General features: G+C 38.1%; 2 protein-coding genes across 2 annotated transcripts; one reads left to right on the forward strand and one right to left on the reverse strand.

Moving 5' to 3' along the window:
• Positions 1 to 4,956: 4,956 nt before the first annotated feature.
• Positions 4,957 to 8,593, reverse strand: LOC125281492 (keratin-associated protein 21-1-like). The gene is made up of 2 exons (XM_048215078.2): positions 8,439 to 8,593; positions 4,957 to 5,609 (listed from the first exon to the last, which is right to left on the reverse strand). The coding sequence occupies exons 1-2, from the start codon at positions 8,591 to 8,593 to the stop codon at positions 5,243 to 5,245; spliced, it is 522 nt and encodes a 173-aa protein (XP_048071035.1). The 3' UTR covers positions 4,957 to 5,242.
• A 12,278-nt stretch (positions 8,594 to 20,871) lies between these two features.
• On the forward strand, positions 20,872 to 21,493 carry LOC113255807 (keratin-associated protein 6-2-like). Its single transcript, XM_026499570.3, has one exon. The coding sequence runs from the start codon at positions 20,910 to 20,912 to the stop codon at positions 21,198 to 21,200; it is 291 nt and encodes a 96-aa protein (XP_026355355.2). The 5' UTR covers positions 20,872 to 20,909; the 3' UTR covers positions 21,201 to 21,493.
• Positions 21,494 to 24,599: the final 3,106 nt, after the last annotated feature.

A 24,599-nucleotide genomic window follows, 5' to 3' on the forward strand; every position in this document is an offset into this window, starting at 1 on the left:
CAAAGCAACTGTCATTCAAATTGCTGTTATTCTTTAGATAATGTGTTGTGTCTCTCTGGCTACTTTCAAGACTTTTTTCTTTGCCATTACTTGTCAAGTATTTAATTATGATGCATTTTTGGTGTTTATTTTGTTTGATCTAAAAATACTCATTGACAGGTCCTAACGGTAACAGAATATTAATTCAAAATTATTAATCATAAGATACATGCTATTGAAATATTATATTTCAATGACAAAGAAGGCTTACTCAAGGCTTTTAGACAATCAAATAATTTACAAAGGATAAAGAATTAAGCTATTAATCAGAATTTTCAAAAGTTACACTCAAAGAAGAGAGAGCATTTAAAGACTAATAAAAGCAAGCATTAACTAAAGACTTATAGCTAATGAAGCTGTCTTTCATGTAACAATGTATTAGAGTAACACCAGTGTAGAAGAAATGCAGCAAAATGTTGGAGACACATAGATATAGATATGTGTATATTTACATGTCTGTGTATAAACATATACGTATATGTGACTACATATGTGTGTGTGTGCAGTGGTATATATTTAGTGTAATATATAACCAAATCAAACACATGGATTAAATTTGAGGATTAATAATATATAAATATGTTGTGATGACAAAGTAGTAGTAATAAAGCAACTAAAAGACAAGGGAGTAGCAGGAGAGGGAGAGAGAAGAACAAATTAATCTGCTATTGTATAGACAACAGTGGAAGTTAAGAATATGAATATAACTAGTATATCACATAATAAAATGTTGAACAAGAAAAGGAAGAACTTAGCACATTAAAATTGTTAACCCAAGTAATAACTAGAAAACTACAAACCATTCAAATGCCATTTTTTAAATTTATTAAAGTGTATTGAGTTTTGAAACATATCAGTCTTATCAATACATATGAATTGGCTTCATTTATTTATTAAAGAAAACATTTTAAATTTGGCTTATGAAGCAAAACATCACTATATGCTGTATATATACCTAAACAAAATGATTCAGAATAACGAAAAATGGAGGCATATACGAAGGTGTCTGGGCAAAATGTCACAAGAAAACATAGAAACCCTGATATCAACCAAATAGAATTCAGGCCCAAAATCATTAACTATGACAAAGAAGAGAGCTTTGTCATGCAAATTCTAAACAAATCACAAGAAATATTTTATTCATATGTGTCACATCTTCTTTATCCATTCATTAATCGATAGGTATTTGAGCTTTTCCATAATTTGGCTAGTGTAGATAATTCTGCTGTAAACATCTGTGTGTGTGTGTGTGTGTCCCTTCGAATCAGTATTTTTGTATCCTTTGGGCAAATACCTAGTAGTGCAATTGCTGGATCATAGGGTAGTTCTATTTTTAACTTTGAGGAAACTCCATACTGTTCTCTACAGTGGCTGCACCAGTTTGCATTCCCATCAACAGAGCAAGAGGGTTCCCCTTTCTCCACAGCCTCACCAACACCTGTTGTTTCCTGTGTTGTTAATTTTAGCAATCCTGATGGGTGTACGGTGGCATCTCATGGTAGTTTTCATTTGTACTTCCCTGATGATGAGTGATGTTGAGCATGTTTTCACGTGTCTGTTGGCCATCTGTATGTCGTCTTTGGAAAAATGCCTATTCATGTCTTCTGCCCATTTTTAACTGGATTATTTGTTTTCGGGGTATTGAGTTTCATAAGTTCTTTATAGATTTTGGATACTAGCCCTTTATCAAAGATGTCATTTGAAAATATTTCTCCCATTTCATAGGTAGCCTTTTAGTTTTATTGGTTGTCCTTTGCTGTACAGAAGCTTTTTTTCCTTGATGAAGTCTTAACAGTTCATTTTTGCTTTGGTTTCCCTTGCCTTTGGCAACATATCTAGTAAGAAGTTGTTACAGTCAACGTCAAAGAAGTTACTACCTGTGTTCTTCTCCAGGATTTTGATGGTTTCCTGTCTCACATTTAGGTCTTTCATCCATTTTGAATTTATTTTTGTGTGTGGTGTATGATAGTGGTCCAGTTTCATTCTTCTGCATGTTGCTGTTCAGTTTTCCCAATATCTTACGTAGAAGAGACTGTCTTTCCCATTGGATATTCTTTCCTGGTTTGTTGAAGATTAGTTGACCATATAGCTCTGGATTCATTTCTGGGTTTTCTGTTCTGTTCCCTATTACTCAGCCATAAAAAAGAATGAAATCTTGCTCTTTGCAATGACATGGATGGAACTAGAAAGTATAATGCTAAGCAAAATAAGTCAGAGAAACGCAAGTTCTCTCGTATGTGGAATTTAAGAAATAAAACAAATGAACACGGGGGAAAAAAGAGAGGCAAACCATAAAACAGACTCTTAACTATAGAGAAAAAACTGAGGGTTGCTGGAGGGGAGGTTCGGTGGAGGGATGGGTTAAGCAGGTGATGGGGATTAAGGAGGGCACTTTGTAGTGATGAGCACTGGGTGGGTGTTGTACGTAAGTGAGAAATCACTAAATTCTACACCTGAAACTAATATTGCACTATTGTGAACTAACTGGAATTTAAATAAAAACTTGGAGGGAAAAAAAAAGAAATATCTCACACTTACCAACATATATACACCAAATAATATGCACACCCTCTTTGTGAAGATATGGTTATATGAAACCAAGACATAGATAGAAGCACACTAGTAATGGGAGACTCTAAAACAGCACTTTCAGAACAAGACAAATGGAGTGGAAAAAGTAACATTATCAATATTATCAATATAACAATGTTATCAATAAAGATAGCTTTTATGGCTCTATGTTGACTTTATACCCTAAAATAATATACTCTAATAATAGAGAATAAACCTTCTTCTCAGCTCCCACAGAACATCCACGAAAACTGACCACGTATTTTGTCACACAGAAAGCATTACTAAGTTTTGTAAAGTAGAAATACTAGTAAAGAAATACTCTCTGATGTCAGACAACAAAACTAATAGTTGCTAACAAAAACAAAGAACAGAAAGCCCTTTAAAAATAAAATCAGTGAAAATAAACAAAAACAAAAACACCCATTAACATGGAAAATAAAAAGCCTTCCATTAAAAAATTCTCAGGTGAGAAAGGGAGGTCATATGAATGAAATGACACATTTTTAAATAACTAATAATAATGAAAATGGCCCATAACAGGGTCTATGAGAAATATTTAAGGCAGTTTTTAGAGAAAAATTCATAGCATGAGCACTTTCATCAGTAAAAATGAAAGGAAATAAATTAATATTTCATAATATTATATTTTATAACACAAAGAAAATGTTAAAAAAGAAGGCACAAAGTTAGAAATAATAAATAGTAAAGCAGAAATTAATGAGGCAGATGTTCAGAAAAAAAGGTGACTTAAATAATGAACCAAATGAAAGAATTAACAGAACTTGATAACTTGAAGGAAAAAAAGAGACAGAAACCATATAAAAAATAAATAGCAAGAGGGAACATTAAAATAGAAGAAATTTTAAACATCATATGAGACAACTTTTCAGAGCTCTATGTATATAAATTTGAAAACCTAGATGAAATAGATAATTTCCTAGGAAAATATGTATTACTAAAACGGATACCATTCGATTTAGAAATCAAAAACAGTCCACTTTCCTTGCAAGTAATAAAGAAAATTATTAACAAATAATTCACCTAAAATCCAAGACCCAGAGATCTCTCAGAATTCTACCAAATTAGAGGACGAGATGGTGCTAATATTACCTACGTTGTTGAAGAGCATTGAAAATGAAGGACAACTTGATAATGCCTATGATGAAGGATGAATAATATTGAGTCTGTGGTAGGCAGATTCACTGCATGCCCCCTTGATTCCTGCCTCTTGATGCAAATGCCCTTATAGGACCCCTCCCTGTGAATATGAGGGAGACCCGTGACTTGCTTCGTAACCAATAAAATATGGCAAATGTAAATGGTTGTGTGTGATTATGCCACATAAGATCATAGCATTCATCTTACTAGAGTCATTCTTCTTCCTTGCTGGTTCTGAGAAAACAAGCAGCCATGTTGGAAATTTACTTAGCCAGGAACTGTGGGCAACATTTTGTAGCTGAGGGTGACTTCCAGCAGAGAGCCTGCAAGAGCCTCTGGCCAAAAACCAGCAAGAAAATGGGCCTTTCTTTCCTACAAGTACAATGACCTGAGATCAGCCAACAGCAGCATGAGTCTGGAAAGGAATCCACCCCCAGCTAAGCCTCGGGCATGACCACAGCCCCCATCCAACATCTTGAACTGAAATCTCATGAGACCCTGAAACTTTTCAGCCTACATCTGAAATAGAGTTATCCAAATATGATGGCCCACCATGCATGGCAAACAGCGATACCTTTAAAATGGTAGATTAAAAGAAGAGAAGGATAGGGCGCCTGGGTGGCTCAGTCAGTTAAGTGTCTGCCTTAGGCTCAGGTCATGATCCCAGGGTCTTGGGATCAAGTCCCGCATCAAGCTCTCTCTTCAGTGGGAGCCTCCTTCTCCCTCTCCCTCTACCCCCCCCCCCCCCCCCCCCGCACTCATGCGCGCTCTCTCTCTTGGTCTCTTTCTCTCAAATAAATAAATAAAATGTAAAAAAAAAAAAAAAGGAAGAAGAAGAGGAAGAAGAAGAGACGGATATAGGAACAATGTTCATTTATTTTAAGGAACGTGAATATGAAAGTTGGGGAAATTAATTTTTTTCTTTATTATGTACTATATGCCAGGCAATGCTTAAGCTAACGTAAGTAATACTTGATTTAGTGTTAGTCTTGAAACTGAAGTTTACAAGAAAAAAATTACTTTTCCAAGACAACTGACCTAAAAATAATAAGAGAAAAATACCTCCTAAATAAAGTAAGTGTTAGCTTTCTTGAAAACAGAAATGAACAAAAATGTTAATCCTAGGCATCGAATGACTGACATAAAACCAGGGTTGCTGTTTGGATTGAACAAGTTTATTAGGTCAACACAGAAACGAGCTCCAGCCTGAATATCATCGAGGCGGTTGCTCTGACACCATCATCCTGATGAAAACAGAACTGTGGGGGTCACAGGTGAATTTCACCATCTCCCACTTCCTGTGTAAATTCGGGGAATCTGTAGGTTAGGCTGTAGACGACAACAGACCGTGCTAGACTTTCAGCATGCAGGCTATCATCACCCAAGGGAAAGGCTCAGAACGTGTGGGGCTCCGAACTGGTGACTCCCACGTCCAGGTGTGGAGGGTGACAGTCTCCCATGGCGACCTCAGTTAGTAGCAGCCAAAGCCAGAGCCGTAGCCGGAGCCGGAGCCACATCCATAGCCACAGACGGAGCGGGAGCCATAGCCGTAGCCACAGCCAGAGCCACAGCCGTAGCCACAGCCCAGTCTGCGGAAGCCACAGCCATAGCTGGAGCCATAGCCACAGCCCAGGCCTCCGTAACCGCAGCCTCCGTAGCCGCAGCCTCCATAGCCGCAGCCTTTATAACCGCAGCCTCCGTAACCGCAGCCTCCGTAGCCGCAGCCTCCGTAGCCGCAGCCTCCGTAGCCGCAGCCTCCGTAGCCGCAGCGTCCGTAGTAGCTGCCACACATGGTGTTGGTTGTTGAGGTTGGGTAGAGAAAGAGAGGAGAAGTGTCACTTCAGTGTGGACAACTGCCCCCTGCAGAGACCTTTTATATACCCTCGATGTGGGTGGGATCCACCACACAAGTCTTCTCATTGGTTACTTCGCAAGACCTCTGTGAGTAACTTGTTGACTCCTGGTTTTAGGGTAGGGCTTTGGGGGCAATGACATTTGCTATTATTTAGCCACATTGAATCATTTGTGAGTCATTAATAAGAATCAGTTGTCCCGAGGCGCCTGGGTAGCGCAGTCGTTAAAGCGTCTGCCTTCGGCTCAGGGCGTGATCCCGGCGTATCGGGATCGAGTCCCACATCGGGCTCCTCCGCTATGAGCCTGCTTCTTCCTCTCCCACTCCTCCTGCTGTGTTCCCTCTCTCGCTGGCTGTCTCTCTGTCACATAAATAAATAAAATCTTAAAAAAAAAAAAAAAAAAAAAAAAGAATCAGTTGTCCCCGCTTCAAAACCCTCCTTATACGAGACCTTCAAGTTAGCAATTTGTAACTAGTGTTTATGACAAGAAATAGCATTTGTAGTAGACATCCTGACCTCCAAACAACCCGCCTTCTTTTGGCTGGCATTCAACAGGTCATTATAATCTGCCTTAAGTTGAGATTCTCCATCTCTTCTTTTCTGTTCCAAACTCATTTTTTTTTTCCTTTAGGGATTTTCCTTATTTTCACATGAGAAGTGACTTACTAAGAAAAGGCAAAAAGTATCACTCAACTTCATGAGACTACTGACAAAAAGCCAGTAGTTTGAAATTCTGGAACACCAGGCCTGAGAAAACTGGGCTTTTCTTTCTCATTTACATTAATATTTCCTTTTATGACTCTACATCAATTTTCAAATTTACGTCCTGAATCTATAGCCAGAAAGTAGAAATGAGAATTTATTTCCTTTATAAAATTGCATTTTCATGAAAGAGTTCTCTTTAAAATTCAACGTATCTGTAATATTTGTGTTTTGACTCAAAGATGAATATAGGCATTTCTTTAATAATACTGGCAAAGATATCTTTCATGGCACTAATAGATTTTCCCCAACAAACAATGAAGTCTTGGTAAAATATCTTGCACTATGAGAAACATATTACTAATGGCCAGCTTTTTGTTAATGCAATAAAGCTCAGAGCTTAACTCAATGATTATGTGAACTAGCCCTCTAATCTTATGTTCTTGGTAAGATGACTTTATAGGAGTCAGTAGAACATAATAGATATGAATAAAATTTCTGAAATCAGCTCTCTGGTTTCAAATCTTATTTCTACCATTTGTAGCTTTGTGACCACTATAATGGTGTGCCTCAGTTGCTCTATCTGCAAATGGGATAGTAATAATAACGCCTACCCCACAAGACAATGTCGAAGGTCAAATTAGCTAGTGTGTGTCAAGCACGAACAACAGTGTCTGGCACCTAGTAGCAGTAGAATAATCTTTGCTATTATTATTTATTTCATCCCCTGTTTCCCTGGATATAAGCTTTAGTGGAGAGTGGATGAGTTGAACAGAACTGAGACACAGTTAAATCCTCATTTAGGGGTCCTGGGTCATTGCAGCTGAAGGAAAAAGAAACCCTACCTTATGGCTGTGCTTCTAGAAGTAGAGAAAAGCACATTCTAATTTTCCCGAGAAGGAGCAAGTCCCATGAGTGACCCAACAAACAACACATGCAGGTAGAGAATATAACAATTAGTGCCTATCCCCATGGATTTGAGTTCAGACTCATTATTTTCCCAAATGCAGTGAAAAACTCTTCTGACTGTAGAGCCACAAAGAAGTAGCACTGAATGGCAGGTAATGCACTGAGCAGAGGAGTTTTTTGGTTAATGGCCATGGGAAAAGGCAATCTGCGCTATGCAGCCCCACGAGTCAGCGCAGGACAGATGAAGGAACTCCCTTCCGATCAGGAACATCTGTCTGCACATGAGAGTCCTTCTCAGGAAAAGGAGGAGTGGTGAGACCCTTAATTCAATTCATTCTGCAGACTAGAATGTCACTGAACTCTGTTTTTACCTGGAAGGGACAGGAATAAATGTTTTGCCATGTAGTGGAAATGGTGACTCAAGATAGAATTTGGTAAAATATGAAAACAAAGCATATTTGTATACTTGTAAAGTTTTTTCTTAAAAAATGTTACCTGGGGGGCACCTGGGTGGCTCAGTTGGTTAAACGTCTGCCTTCAGCTCAGGTCACGATCTTGGGGTCCCGGGATCAAGCCCTGCGTTGGGCTCAGCGCTCAGCGGGGAGTCTGCTTCACCCTCTCCCTTTGTACCTCCCCTTGCTCATACTCTCTTTCTCTTCTCTCTCTCTGCTCTCTCTCTCTCAAATAAATGAAATAAGATAAAATGTTACCTGAATTATGTATTTAAAATAAAATGAATTATTTTATCTTTAAAAGAAGTATTGGGCAATATTATATATCTCATACTTTAAATAAAACTCACTCCTTAGCACTTCTATTTTTCCAAAGCTAAACAAGAGTAACTTTTTCAACTGCAATGGGCAGATGAATTTGAGGTTATTAATACACCCAAAACAATTGGAATTAATTACAGTTTGCGTAGTTTTTGTGATTTCATAGAATTTCATTATGGAATTTAAATTTGGGCACCCAGTGAGAAAAACAAGTCAAAGATTCATCATTCAACAGGCATGATCTGACTGTGAACATGTTGACACAGCAGCAGAGTAGTTGTGGCCATGAAGGCCTCACTCTGCTTAATGAAATGAGAGATCCAGGAGAGTTTCGCTGTTGGTGTTGTTCGTAGTTAATGCAAAATAATTTGTTATAAGGGCCACATTGCCTGTGACTTCCCGCACCTACTACTAATGATATATAAAAGACCTTATGAAGATAGTGATATTCAAACTCAGGGAAGCATCTTCCTCTTCTGCACCATCCTCCCTCACACCATGACCTAGCACAGCAACTGCTCTGGGGGCTAAGGCTACGGTGGGCTTGCCCATGTCTACAGCTGTGGCTATGACTGTGGCTATCATGGGTATGGTAGCTACGGATATGGCTCCTGCTGCCCATCTTGCTATGGAAGATATTGGTCATATGGATTCTACTGGAAAATTCTAGAACAACAGAATCCTTGAACCATGGATCTGCTGCTGGTCTTGTTTACCCCATCCCATCTCTTCAAAAGAGCAAAAATCTCAATCTAGCCTATCGTGAAAGAAGCACAGATGTCAGCTTTCTCTGGTTCCATTGTGCAAGATCATAAAGAATCTTTTTAAAAATGCAGCAGAAATTTCTCCTTGATCTCTAAGTACTTCTTTCAATAAATTTAATCTTTTTGCAGAGATGATATGCTTTCACATTTATTTAGTTTCATTGTCATTTTTGCGTATGGATGATTGTAAGATAAAAATGTGTGTGTGGTTCCTCTCCCAAGGGAGTGACGCTACTTTCCTTCATTTGTTTTTTTGTTTGTTTGTTTTTTGTTTTGGGGGTTTTTTTGTCCCTCTACATATTTCCCATACTATTTGAAGCTGAGCTTGTGTGTGACACAGCTGATTGTTTCCTCCTCAATAAATTTGGCTTCTCTTTAATTCACGGACCAAATTCAAAACACACCTGAATTCTGATAGCTGCACAGAGCTGGCTGTCTGCCCTGGTTTCGCCAGAACACAGAGGAACACACCCACATTTTAAGTGGTGCTTCTATGAGTTTTCCGGGCGTCTGCTTTCTGGTAGCTTTACAAGAAAGCTTCTCGGATGCCTGATGTCATACACATAGAATTCATCTCTGCCTGGAACTGGACGTAGGTAGTGCTGTACGAGTCCTGAGAACCTGGCTGTCTTTAGCAAATCTCTTTATGTGAGATCATATTGGTTATGAAGTCCATTTCATATGTTTTTTCTGTTTTCCATTCATTCAATACTCACTGTGTAAAGAATGCCAAGCACACTGCTGTGTTGGGAAGAGAGCATTTTGTAAATGATTATTTTAGATTGTTTCCATTGTCATGTTACTGAGTTGCTGTTGTTTTTTTTTTAAGATTTAATTTTTTATTTGAGTGAGAGAGCACAAGAAGGGGGAGGGGCAGAGGGAGAGGGAGAAGCAGATTCCCCACTAAGCAGAGAGCCAGATGCAGGGCTTGATCCCAGGACTCCAAGACAAAGGCAGACATTTAACCAACTGAGCCACCCAGGTGCCCCACATTACTGAGTTTTATATAGATGTACCATCTGTAAGTCCCTGATATCTATGTAATATTAAAATGTGAAAATAGAACATTCTAATGTTTTTACATTTTTCTAAATGAAGAGTTGAAGAGGGTTTTGAGCCTATTTATATAAAAACAAAGCCTCTCAAAATAATTTGTAAAATCAAACTGTTCAAATTACGGAGGATATATATTTATTAGTCAAATTCCAAAAATAAATTATATAGCTAGATAATGGGATTCAGATTGATTCAAAAAATTTTAAAATATGATTTGGTGAGTATCGTAAATAATATATTTTTTCTAATAATTATAATAAACTGAATTGAGAACCAAAACTTCAAATTTCTTTCTTTTTTTTTTTTTTTTAAGATTTTATTTATTTATTCGACAGAGATAGAGACAGCCAGTGAGAGAGGGAACACAAGCAGGGGGAGTGGGAGAAGAAGAAGCAGGCTCATAGCGGAGGAGCCTGATGTGGGGCTCAATCCCAGAACGCCGGGATCACGCCCTGAGCCGAAGGCAGACGCTTAACCGCTGTGCCACCCAGGTGCCCCAAAACTTCAAATTTCTATATGACAAAATCTTAAAAATGTTCTAACATGTTAAAGCATAACCTACCATAATGTGAGTTCTTATTGGTATAGATAGTTTTATATGTTTTATATTCAATGATTGTTTATCAGTAATTAATGCATGAAACAAATTATAAGTAAATAGTTATATTCAAATTTTGGATGTAGGCTCCAAATATTTACTGGTCTAGCTTTCTTTCTTAAAAGTTTGAAGAACACTGCTCTAGACCAGGGCTTATCAAATTGACACCTGTGGGATCCAAAGACCCTTTCAAGGAGTTCATAAGCCCCAAACTATTTTCATTATATATATATTTGCCTATTCCAATCTAATGAGCCCATGAATATACACTAGAGTTTTCCAGCTAAGTGCTATGTATGACATGTGACCACAACAGACTGAATGCATAGGCAGGTATGAGAAATCCATGTTCCATGTTTCTTCTGCCACTATTTCAAGTAAACCTGCCTGGAGAAATCCAATGATGACTTTAAAGCCAATTTGAGTATATGAGAACCCAAAAGGTAAAGGAGGGAGGACACCTAGCATGAATATTTGAATTTCTAAGTAAATGCTTAATTGCATAATATAATGGTGTATCCTATAGAAAGTCATGGTTCACAAATAGATAAAAGTTTCAGGATGGAAAAAATGCAGATTTACATCACTTTAATGTAAATATAGTCAGTTCATCATCAGTAAGTAGTAGAAAATATTTGGTGTGAAGAGTCACTTGCCTGACAGAAAGGAATTATATACTTTAAAAGATATTTTACTTCAGATAATGCCTCACTTTTATCACTTCCTCACTCAAATAGATACACTCTCAGTTCCTTAACTGTATATCTAAATATGCCATAGAAATTACTATTTTAAGAAAAAAAAACAAGGAAAATTGGGTCTAAGGGCTTGAATATCAACATTTCAAGGAACCTGAATATAGACTTTAATAACAAAACCAGAGTGAGAAGATCCCTAAAATACAAGAAGAATCTAGTTAAGGACATGTGACATGATTATTAGATTCCAAGAAAAATGGTTAATAATATTTGCTATAAGGACATCTCCTTGTTTATTGACACAAGTGTTTCATGAAGCTTTATTATTAAACTTTGCCTGAAATATGAGGTCATACTGCCTCATACACCACAGAAGGTGTGTAAAATTCCATATGCAGATGTTGACATTCAAATTGAGGAAAACAGTTCCCTGCTCTACAATGGAAACCTCTCCTCCTGACACCATGCACCATCACAGCAACTACTACGGCCGCCTGCCCTGTGGCTCTGGCTCTGGCTGTGGGTAGGGTGGATGTGGGCATGGCTGAGGCTGCCATCTTGCTGGGCAGATAGTGGACCTATGGATTCAACTGAGGAACATCCAGAGCAGCTCAGTCTACTGGACTCCTTCACCTGTGATTTCCTGACTCTGCTTCTGTGGTTTTTCCCAAGAGTAATTCAATTCTATGCCCTGTACAAACTGTGACAAGCTCATCCGTGGTAACCTGGAAAACACAAGGTTCAGATCTGATGTACTTCTCAATTGATGAAAATAGCCAGGAAAGTGTCAAAAAATTACAGAGAACTTTTACCTTTGATACTATGTTACCAACATATCTTTTCTATTTTTAAAAATATTTTATTTATTTATTTGAGGGAGAGAGAGCATGAGCATGAGCGGGAGGAGGGTCAGAGACAGAGGGAGAAGTTGACTCCCCCATTGAGCAGGGACCCTGATGTGGGGCTCCATCCCAGGACCCCAGGATCATGACCTGAGCCGAAAGCAGATGCTAAACTGACTGAGCCACCCAGGTGCCCCTCTCTTTTCTATTTTTTTTTTAAGATTTTATTTGTATATTTGACAGAGAGAGAGAGAGCCAGCGAGAGAGGGAACACAAGCAGGGGGAGTGGGAGAGAAGAAGCAGGCTCATAGCGGAGGAGCCTGATGTGGGGCTTGATCCCAGAACGCCGGGATCATGCCCTGAGCCGAAGGCAGACGCTTAACCGCTGTGCCACCCAGGCGCCCCCCCCTTTTCTATTTTTGACCAATATATTTCATGCTATAAAATTTTACGTTAATTTTTTAATGAACTCGCTTTTTCATACTCAGTACTAGTGCCCTCCATGTAGATCGATTTGTAGGACTATGTGGGGAACGGCCTTTGGACCTTGACTTTGTCTTTATTCTGAGATGATCATTTTCCAAAAACTAAGGATATGGCCATCATTCCTTTATAACAACATCCTATAAAAACTTTGCTTTCATATATACCTTTAGGCACCAATATTGTTCGTACTTAAACAAGTTAAATGCCATCTCATACAGTAAAAGCACTGTTTTCTATAAACGTGTACTAGAGGTATCTGGCTTTGGCTGTTCTTCTAAAACCCCAGTTAGGTCGTATCATTCAGCTTTGTGCCTTTGGATGTGTATAAGGGCTTTATTCTGCCTCTCCGACTTCTTCCTATTCCTCTGAATTCAACAGCAAGAGTACAATACATGCCTGCGTACTTGGTGGGTCTGTTCCCATTTTAGAGATCTAGGAGTAAAAGCCATCTGGCTCCCTTCTTGGTAAACAGTGTTCTAGCAAGCTGGATCATCACCTTTCATTTGCATTAGGGATATTAACCTTGTTCTTCCAACTTCCAATTTGAAGAAAACAAAACTGCTCTTCCCAATTATTCTTGTTTTCTTCCCCAAGCAAATGAAGAAAAGGAACCTCCATGAGACATCCATGAGGAGCAATGTCTCTGAACACCCAGACAGTATTCTCAGATATTGACACATGTGGCTGAAAGCACACTAGATATTTCAAAAATGTATTATCATTTGAAGGACTTTCAGGAAATGTGCATACTTTATATTATATTACATTATATTTGAAGTTCTATTTTCTCAGCAACTGAGACAACTCAAGGAATTCTCCCCTAATTTTCCCTCTGGGATGGTGGATGTTTCTCAAAGGCCCTGTATAACTGACACATACTCAAGTAATGAATAATAAAAAAGATATTTCACACAATATCATTGATAAAGGATCGTAGCCCTGTGGTGAGAAAAGTTGCTAGCCCAAGGTATGTGCCTAATAAATATTTTTAACAAATGAATTAACGACCAAGAATGAAGTTGAAAAATGTCTCCCCGGAATTTTATATTCTACTTTAGCAGAAAATGAGAAAGTAGGGATGTAAACTATCTCCAGGGTCTTAATGTACTAATAATGTTATTTTTCCCAGAAAGTATCAATAGTCTCTTTATGTGCTCTCAGTGGAGTACTCAGAATGGAACACAGTTTTATCATAAGAAGAAAACAGACATTCTCCGTCCCTCACTCAACTATATTTTGACTAAGAGACTGGAGACAATGAGTATTACAGATCACTCGCAGTACTTAGGAAGGGTGGATCCAAACCACGTCTTAAAAATAGATTAAGATAACTGTTTAATATGTACTGAATTAAATTTATTAATTCAGCCGCATTTATCTAAACTACCTTTCGGGAGAGATTCTATTTGACTATCATTGTATATAGCTAGATTTCAGTCAACACCACTGTGCCTTCTGCCTTTAGCTTCTTTCAAACCAACTTCTTTCGTTTCTTTCTTCTGGCCAATGTCAGTAAGAAGCACCTCAAACACTGAATTTAAATGTTCATCTTAAAGCCGAACCTGGCTCATAGCCTCTCCTAAGAGAGAATCTATCTCTTTCATGGGTAAGAAATGTGCTTTGTCTGCATCATACACACCCTTCCAGTTGCCTTCAGAATAGAGTCCAAAACTCATGCAAGTCATCATGTGTCCCCTATGTAGATACTCGGTGGCTTTGTGAGGATACTACACTCCAGACCCACCCTCCCAGCCCCCACCCAGGGCAACTATTAAGATGGATGGACCTCAGAAGGTGAATGGGTAGAGAAGTCTCCAGGTCTCTACGTGGACGGACTAAAGGAGCACTATACTGGAACAAATTTGACACACTGTAACAGAGAAAAGCAAAAAGTTCCACCATGTGTCCGGTCTCTGTAACAGTTTGACTGAGGTAGAATTGATACACACACAAAAACTGCACAGAGTATACAATGTAATGAGTTCCAGCATACTATTACAGCCATGAAACCATCACCACAGTCAAGGTAATAGACATATCGATCACCTCCAAAAGTTTTGTCCTGCTTCTTGGGGGTTTTTTGTTATTGAGGTAAGAACACTTAACATACGATCTACACTCTTGCCAAAATTTTAAGTGCACAATACAGAATGACTAGCCACAATGCTGTACAGAAATCTCTAGAACTTATTTATCTTGCATAATTGAAACTTGATACACTTTGAACAGCAACTCCCCATTTTCCCTTCCCCATAATCCTTGCCTACCACCATCTGTTCTCTCTTTCTATGAGTTTGACTATTTTAGATGTCTCTTATAAGAAGACTCATACACTATACCCTTCTGTGACTGACTTATTTTACTTACCAAAATGTCTTCCAGCTTCATCTATGTTGTCACAAATGACAGAATTACCTTCTTTTTTAAGACTGAATAATATTCCGTTATATGTATTACCACATTTTTAATCCATTCTCCATCAATGGAACATTTATGTCGTTTCCGTGTCTTGACCACTGTGAACAATGTTCCAATGGAAGTAAGTGCAGATACCTTGTTAATATCCTGATTTCAATCATTTTGTACATATACCTGGATGTACGCCCAGAAGTGGAACTGCTGGATCATATAATAGTTCTGTTTTTAAATTTCTGAAGAATTACCACTTTTTTTCCATAGTGGCCTTACCACTTTACATTCCCACCAAGAGTTTACAAAGATTCCAATTGCCCCGCATCCTTTTAATACCAGATAGGCAAAACAAATATGTAAGTCAATGTTTCACTTTTTTTTTCAATGCTTCATTTTATAACAAAATTATAAAATTTTCCAGAAATAATAAAAAGTAACATAATTACATATTAAAATACTGGTGCCTTTACAATGGCATTTGAATACACATTTTGTCCATCTATCCAGTACAAAGAATTGAAGAAATATTCTCCTTGGGGAGAGGAATCATAAAAAAAATACAAGCATTTTGATAGAATTTTTACTTTAGTTAGAATATCTGCCCGTGAAATTATAAACTCAAGTGAGGAATCAGCATTCTTTAGAAATCTCATAAAACCGGTCAAAGAAATGTCACTAACTAGCATCGTTTGATGCAGATTTGAAAATATAGCAATTATTTATTATTAGACTCATATGGGTTCAATTGTGAGAATTCTGACCTGAAAGAAAAAAAAAAAAGTCTAGCCTATGAGAGTTTCTTTGCCTAAAAGAAAAACCATGAGCTTAAGGAATTTTTCTGTCATAAATTAGTGTGAATTATGAGTTCCACACTTTCTCTGGTTTGCCCTACCCACCACTGAAGATAAATTAAAGTGCTGGGAAGATGGTAGGAATTCCGACTGAGGATGCTGGTCTGATTATTAGCTGAACCGTTCATTCCTGCCCCCCGGTGTTACTATGGCAGCTACTCTGGTGGCCTGGGCTGTGGCTCCGGTGGGTATGGATATGGCTGCCCATCTTTCTGTAGCAGAAACTGGTCCTGCGGATTTTACTGAAAAACCTCGAGAGGTAGTACTCCAGCCCTCCTCTGTGTTTCCTGAATCCACTTTCTGCATTCTTCTCTTTATGAAATAGTGCTTCTAGCATACTTGGGAAGGAGAGAAGAGTTGCAATTCTACAACCATCAGCTTATTTGAATAAAATCATCTGGAATGTCTTGCTTTATAAAAAACTTCTTCTCTTGTTACTGCATTACAATTCATGCTCTGCATACGTTTTAGTTCAACATTCTTCCTGTGAAACCAAATTTATTTCAATTTTCAAAAAAATCTCCTGTATTGAAAATATTGCTTTTTTTTACATTATTTTTGTTACATCTGTTGCATGCACATGTGCGGGTATTTTTATGATAGAAACGTCGCCTTTCTTAATATGCTAAAAAATTAAAGCCTAAGAATAAATTATTTCTAAATGAAATTTGTTTTTGATAACACTGTCATCACGGCAACCACCTGATTATATTTAAACATTAGCCCATATGCTGAGTTTTTAATCAACAGATAAAAATCCCACAATGACACTCCTATTTCCAATCACCATACTCTACACACCAATGTCTTTGGCTTTCCTTACACCCCACGTTTGTGTTTGAACCATGCTTCCTGGGGGCTGTACTTGGATTTTCCACTTCACATCCTCTAAATGACCCTGCATACCCCACATCTAATGGTAACCCACAGAGTAGATGTGTACATCATCTTTGTCTTTAAGAATTTCTAGAAAGTGCCACCCCATTACCACATCAGCCTAAGAAATTAAATAAGTGCTTTCATGGAACACTGATTTTGAATTTCATATTTCCAATTTCTGTTTTGAAGATAATCAAAATTTATTTCTATATTAAATACAACTTTTCACCAGACCCTATCAGAAGAAAAATCAGAAGAATGGAATTTCAACATCAGTGTATTGAAGGCTTATTTCAACTTAACATTTTGTGTCATTTTGACCTTCGTTTGAAACTATAAACTTTTCCCCAAAGGATTGAAAAATGCATAGCTATTTTATCAATATGAAATATCAACATGCTGTGTGTGGCAGATATTATTTCTTAAGAATAATAGAGATGGCCAAGCAACTCTTTAGGGCTTTCTAATTTATATTAATTAATTTTTAAAGCTGGATCATAAGATTAAATGACATTTATGGTTTGCTATATAGTATTAGAAGTCATTTCTCATTTTTCTCAGTAGGTAACATATTTTAATCTATGTATCCATCTCATATAATGGAATTTTCTGGGCTTTCTAAAAATACCACAGCCTATGTTTTGAGAGAAAAATCAAATAACACTAAGAAAACAATGCCGCTGGTAGAAGTCACATGGTTCCAGCACCTAAGACAGTGCCTGAAAGTATTACAGATTTGAGTTTTGTTTTTGTTCCTGGGTTTTTTTTTTAATGAATAAATGGAAAATAAATTAATGAATGAATAAGGCTGACAATCTTTTGTCAATGTTTTATGTGACTTTTAAAATGCTTTCAAATTAAGAGCTTACTTTAAAAATTAATAACATGTGAAAATGCATGGCTATTCAGATGTGTAAGCATTTATTCCCTCCAGGGCCTCAATGATTCTATTTTGTCCAATTGATGTTGTTCAAACTCTTCTCATGTTGAGCTCAGAGGGGAGATGAATTTCAGAGCCATGCAAATTAGAGGGTTGGTACTTCCCCATCCTTTACTATGTCCAGGAGTACCAGGAAGACAAGCGCACAATGTCAAATCCTCTGGCGATTCTGATGAAAGAGTTAGACACCCGTGTGCTTAAAATTGTCTACTAAAATAGGGCAAAATTACTTTTTTATACCTAGCTGGGAAAACATCATTAATTCTCTTATATGTTCATGTATTATACCTTTCTTGAGTGATACCATGTGCATACATTGCTTCAGTAGTTTTCAGCCAGTTGGGTACAAACCAGTTCCCTTATGGTTCACACTTGGATCCAGCCAATGTTGGTTAAAAAAAAAACCCAAAAAACAAAAACGAAAGCAGCTCAGCTATGAAAATTAAATGTTCACTTAAAAAGGAAAACCTAGGGGTGCCTGAGTAGTGCAGTCCTTAAGCGTCTGCCTTTGGCTCAGGGCGTGATCCTGGCATTCGGGGATCGAGTCCCACATCGGGCTCCTCCGCTGGGAGGCTGCTTCTTCCTCTCCCACTCCCCCTGCTGTGTTCCCTCTCTCGCTGGCTGTCTCTCTGTCACATAAATAAATAAAATCTTTAAAAAAAAATGAAAACCTAGAGCATGGTCTCCTACAGACAAGGGATTTTTCTCTATATGCACGACAAACTATACCGAGTTGATTCCCAAGCAAAACCGCATCTGTGCTATAATACATATGACCCCTGCCACTCTTCGGCTAACCTGTGTGTGTAGCTCTCTGAAGCTTCCCACCAAAATATAATAAACAAAAGAAACCCTGAGGATCTAGCAGTGATAAAGAAGAAACACAAAATAGAACACAGCTCCACCAGAACCAGTGAACTAAGCCTCTTCATGTCTCATATCTTCATCGGTGGTACGTGATCGCACCATGACAGATGAATGCATAAAATGCCATCAGTTTCCAATAGTAGATAACGGACTCTCTGACTGTGGAGCCATCACGCATTAATGGAAAGGAATATAAGACAAATGCTAAGCTGTGTAGGTAAATGGTCAACTTCACAAGTATACTCAAACACAAATATTAAAAATTAATGTAAGTATCAATGAAAGGAGAGGTGTCTTTATAATAGGATAGAAATGTACTTGAGTTAGTCAATTACTCATTGTCGTTAATCAGTGAGAAACACTATCGAGGGATGAAAAATCTTTTGCTATAGTAAAAATAATTCATAAAATTTATAGACATGTGTCTCCAAGTAACTTTCTTCTTCTAATCACCCACCTCATATATGACTATGTAGTCGACATTAATATTCTTCAAATGAAAATAGGAAAAAAAATCGTAAGGTCTTATATGCTCATGGAATTACATGGAGTCTGAACCAAGATATTAAATATATTTTTATATAGTTCTCAGAGTGGACAAACCTGTTACAATAGACTAGAACCCTACTATTCAAGGCAAAGGAATAGATTGTGAGAAACCAGACATTATAACAAAGTAGTCATGGCTTAAGGAATGCACTTCACATAAATGAAAGAAATAGAGATTCATGAGGACCTTTACTGCAAATTAGTCTGAAATATGAGGTCAACACTGCCTGTGGTTTGCCATATCTATTTACTTTATATAAAAGGTCCTTTGCAGATGGTGACATTCAAACTCAGGAAACTTATTTCATGCTCCTCAATTGAACCTTGCACTACTAACACATATGTTACTGTTGTGGTGGCCACGACTACAGTTATCGTGGTCTGAGATGCAATGATAGAATTTTTAAAATCAGCATCATAGAACTTCTAGCGGTAATGGGTCTATGTAACCATCATCAAGTGCAAAAATTAATAGATAAAAATTGCTGGGGAAGATTATATCATGAACTCAATTAATAATCCCAACATTACTAAATGTGAAGCAATGGGACAACCAGACACCATATGCCTCCTAATATTATAGAAAACAAAGAATACAGAACATCTATACAGTATTTTTCTTGTCAAAAAATAAGAAGAATCACTTCAACCCTCTACATCTACCTACCAGGATAGAGACAGTATAAAGGATAGAGGAACATAGAAAAGAAAAATCAAGGAAGACATCAGCCACACCCAAAATTTAAGAATTCTACAGGACAATAATATGGTTTTGTTAAAGAATAAAATGCATGAAGAAAAGCATTGGAAAAGAACTATTATATCTTAAAAAATAGTTAAAGGACATTATGCCTAAATGTGAGGCCCAACATAAAAAAATTAACTATAAAAATATATTTGTGAATGAATTGAGAAAATCTGAGCATGAATTACTAGGGAATGTTAAAGAACTTAAAAACAAATTCGTGTGTGTGGTAATGGTATAGTTATATATGTCTTTTCAAAGCTCATTTTGGGGTGCCTGGGTGGCTCAGTCGTTAAACATCTACCTTTGGCTCATGACTTGATCCCAGGGTCCTGGGATCGAGCCCCACATCGGGCACCCTGCTCCACTGGGAGCCTGCTTCTTCCTCTCCAACTCCCCCTGCTTGTGTTCCCTCTCTCGCTGGCTGTCTCTCTCTCTATCAAATAAATAAATAAAATCTTTAAAAAAATAAAATAAAATCAATAAAAGCTCATTTTGTGATAGACATACACACTGAAGTACTTATAAGAAAAATGCTACTTGTCTTAGATTTGTTTTAAAATATTCAGCAAAAATAACAATAACTACAAAAAGTATACAAGGAGAGAAGGAACTGATAGTGGAATACTGACAGATATTAAATCCTGAGGGTGTGTTTATAAAGCTTCAAAATACAACTCTATATACTTTTATGCCCACATGAAATTTACTTATGAAAGTAAATAATAAACATGGAAAGCTTCCCTGACTCTACTGAATAAGCTCGATTGTTAAGAAAGCTATTTTTCACTTTATGGAAGACCCTCACATACTATATTAGAAGAAATGATAAGCTTTAAAAATCAACATTTTAGAACCCTGTCAATGATTAAACTAGATAAAAATTGGTTCAAATATTTTAAGCAAAATAAGTAAAAGCTGGGTAAGGGTTTGAAAAAGAGAATAAGAAAAACACATGAAAGGCACGTGATTTGATTGTAGGGAAGCTAACTCAAAAGCCCAGTCATCCTGCTCAGCATGGCCTCACCTTGCCTAATGAAACAAAGACTCAGGAAGTGTACTGATGTAAATTAGTAGGAAATATGTGGTCAACAAGTCCCGTGATGTGTCCCACCCACTGAGGGTACATATAAAAGGACCTGCACAAATGGCGATGTTCAAACTGACAGAAACTGATTCCCTGCTCCTCAGCAAAATCCTCTACTCCTGAAACCATGTCTTTCTACGGCAACTACTATGGTGGCCTAGGCTGTGGCTATGGCGGCTGTGGCTATGGCGGCTGTGGCTATGGCGGCTATGGATGTGGCTACGGTGGCCTGGGCTGTGGCTACGGCGGCTATGGATGTGGCTACGGTGGCCTGGGCTGTGGCTACGGCGGCTATGGATGTGGCTACGGTGGCCTGGGCTGTGGCTATGGCGGCTGGGGCTATGTCTGTAGCGGCTATGGATATGGCTCCAACCGCCCATCTTGCTGCAGAAGATGCTGCTCCTACGGGATCTACTGAGAAGCTTCCAGAGAAATTCAACTTACTGTTCTCCTCTAGCCGCCTGAATCTGCCTCCATGATTCTTCTTCTGAATAATTTCATTTTCTATTCCAAAATGTCAACATCATTTAAGATACCTAAAATGATAAAATAAAATAGGTCAGCTTCTGCAAACCTTACTAGAGTCACTGGAATCATACGGAATGTTTCACAATTTTTTAGAAGCTTTTCCTTTGATATTGTATTGCCTTTCAAATTTCTTACCTTTTTGATCAACAATCTTATGTGGGAAAAGTTTAGAGTAATTTTAATAAACACTTATCTCATTGAAAGTACTTGTTGCATTTATATTGGTTTTTCTTCATCATTTGTGTATGTGTGGGTGTGTTAAAATAATTCAATTTAATATTGCTTTTGGGGGATTAATATTTTCAAATGGCTTTGCAACATTGCCACATCTTAATGCTGTACATGATGGGGGAAGATCATAGGAGAAGTCATAATCACAATAATAGAAGTAATATAATCCATTGCCTTAAAAGTGTCTGACACATAGAGGGCCCTCAATAAAATATTGCCTGAATGATGGAATATTGCTGGCCTAAATGATGGGACATAGCAAACCATGTAATAGTTTTCTAAATATTGATTTATTTGAGAGAGACAGAGAGAGAGAGAGAGAGAGAGAGAGCGTCAGTGGGAGGAGGGGCAGAGGGAGAGAGCAAATCTCAAGCAGACTCTCCTCTGAGCATGGAGTCCAACTTGGGGCTGGATCTCCCGACCCTAATATCATGACCTGAGCTGAAACAAAGAGTTGGACATTCAATCGACGGAGCCACCCAGGTGCCCCAACCATATAATAATTTTTAATGAGTTCTATGAAGTTTTGATCGGGAAGGTGAGAGAAATTGGAGCTATGCCCATATATACACATACCCATCTCCAGGCTCTTATTGTCCAAATAATGACATTGTGTATCATGGTACAGCCTTAGGGAAGCTGCACACAGTAGCTGAGGAGCACCGAGGCTCAACAACCCTTCTCTTTTGCCCAATCCTCTTACTGTTATGATAGACATGGTGTACATATTGATAATTTTATTTAGCCAACATACCGCCAAGCTAAACTATCTTTAAATAAAACAGATTGCAGTGTGCCTGGGTGGCTCAGCTGGTTATGCACCTGCCTTCGGATCAGGTCATGATCCCAGGGTCCTGGGATTGAGCCCCGCATTGGGCTCCTTGCTCAGCAGGGATCCTGCTTCTCCCTCTCCCTCTGCCTGCTGCTCCCCCTGCTTGTGCACTCTTTCTCTCGCTAGCTCTCTCTGTCAAATAAATAAATAAAGTATTTAAAAATAATCATAAATACATACATACATAAAATAGATTGCAATTCCACCTATTGGACTCCTCCTCTCAGATCCTAACCGAACCTTCATACTCATGTCAGAAATGCCAACTTCATTCCTGACTATTGGGGAAAAAAAGTAATTTTGATTCAGCATGCCCATTTTGATCGGCCAAAACCAATGGGATGGCTTACAATTTACATAAATTTATTTACAATTTATGCTGTTTAAGCATTATTCTTGTATCGTTCGTGTGAGAGATAAAGTTCATATTTAACAACAACCTGTCTCTTTAAATATTGTTGCCTCGCGTTTACCTTAATAGTTCCATCGTCTTTGCTTTATCTGTGTATGGGTGTGTGTATGCATGTGAGAGAAAAGAATAGAGGGAAAGAGAGAGGAAAAAAAATGGGAGAGAAACAGAGAAAATGAGGCAGACACAGCGATGAGAGAACACACTATCTAGGCTGTCTCTGAAGTTTTGCTGTCTCTGCAAATTCAAGGATCTGAACATGTGCTCTTTGTGTCTCAGAACCAATGTCACCCAGGCTGCCATGTAATCCAGCAGCTACTACTGCATCTGCTCAGACTATCAAATTGCTGTTCTAGGCCACATTCTTAAATGGCATGTTGCCCACCAAAATAGCCCTTTTCCCTATCACTGCATTTAACAACCCCTGCCTTTGTCCATCTTTTGATGCCCTAAGTTTTAGCAGAATTGCTTAAAACTCTGCCTCAAAAAAGAGATCCTTTGCTCCTCACACCTCACAGGCTTCTACCTACGTGTGCATTCATCCACAAAATAGTTCATGAAACATTCCTTGCCTGGTGGCTGCTGGCTGCCTGGTGTTTGACGCTCAGATCCTCCGGAAGGACCTGCTCACTGCTCAGCACCTCACCACAATGGTCTTCAAAGCACTGAGTTGCCACCTCCCCTTCCCACTTCATTTAGGCCCGTATTTAAAATCTCCAAAATGAATGTGCCCACTTATCCTTTTTTTTTTTTTTCTTTTTTTTTAAAGCAGGGTGAGGGGCAGAGGGAGAAGCAGGCTGCCCATTAAGCAGGGAGCCTGATGTGGGGCTCGATCCCAGGAGTCTGGGATCATGACCCAAGCCAAAGGCAGATGCTTAACTGACTGAGCCACCCAGGCACCCTCCTTTTTTTTTTTTTCTTAAGAAATCTCATGACATTGCGAAATGGTAAAGAGACAACAGAGGTTAATGGAATCCATTATCAGTCAGGCAAAGATCATTTTAATTATGTGCACTTTCTACTTTATTTTCAAGAAATTGCTACATTTTGCTCAGAAAAAAAAAAAAGTTTGGCCATCATCCCATTTGAAAAGTGAACCCTACCAATGAAATTCAGCTTGATAACATAGGTGCCAAGTGTCATTTTGATACCTGAAAATCGACCTTCATGACGTGAAGAGATTGTGTAGTAAGTCTTCACCCAACGAAGAAAAGTAATGATTTGTTTTCCAATTTCAGAAGAAAGCAAATTTATTTTATTTATTTTTCTTTACACTACTGGAAGTTTCTCTTATGTCCTTTTGCCGCTTCCAGCATCTCATGCTGTGAATGAGAAGGTCAGTGACATGAGGAAACAGAGGGACAATAACAGCTGTCACGTAACACAGTATCTTAAGAATGGCTGGCCCTCGGTCAGCAACAGATAAATAATAATTGAATGGTTGAAAGAGGCTGAAAAACCTACGTGAATTTTTCTGTGAAGTGTCATATAATCTAAATTAGAAGCCCGAGGGAAAGCAGGGTTCTTTATCCCATCTGTATACCTATCACTGCTCTCAATGTTCGAAGCAGTGCTGTGGGGTCAGAGAAAATTTCAGTTTGGCAGCCATAAGTCAGGAAACTTCTTCCCCCCCACCCCTTACAAAATCTCCCAATAGCTATATGTAGAGTGAAAATACATAATTTTTGTTCATCTATTTGTCAAAACTCATTTAGCTATACACGTAGCTTTTCAAAAGTTTACACTATGACACTTGGCTTTTACAAAAAAAAAAAAAAAAAAAAAACCTATATTTCCACCTGTTTTCTCTAACCAAA

This window comes from Ursus arctos, unplaced genomic scaffold (assembly GCF_023065955.2).
Source record: "Ursus arctos isolate Adak ecotype North America unplaced genomic scaffold, UrsArc2.0 scaffold_4, whole genome shotgun sequence".
Taxonomy (NCBI): Eukaryota; Metazoa; Chordata; class Mammalia; order Carnivora; family Ursidae; genus Ursus; species Ursus arctos.

Coding starts and splice junctions, on each gene's coding strand:
- LOC125281492 (XM_048215078.2), bottom strand. CDS start 8,593: ATGATAGCCACAGTCATAGCCACAGCTGTAGACATGGGCAAGCCCACC. Junction 5,610..8,438: donor AATATCACTATCTTCATAAG/GTCTTTTATATA, acceptor TCCACACTGAAG/TGACACTTCTCCTCTCTTTC.
- LOC113255807 (XM_026499570.3), top strand. CDS start 20,910: ATGTCTTTCTACGGCAACTACTATGGTGGCCTAGGCTGTGGCTATGGC.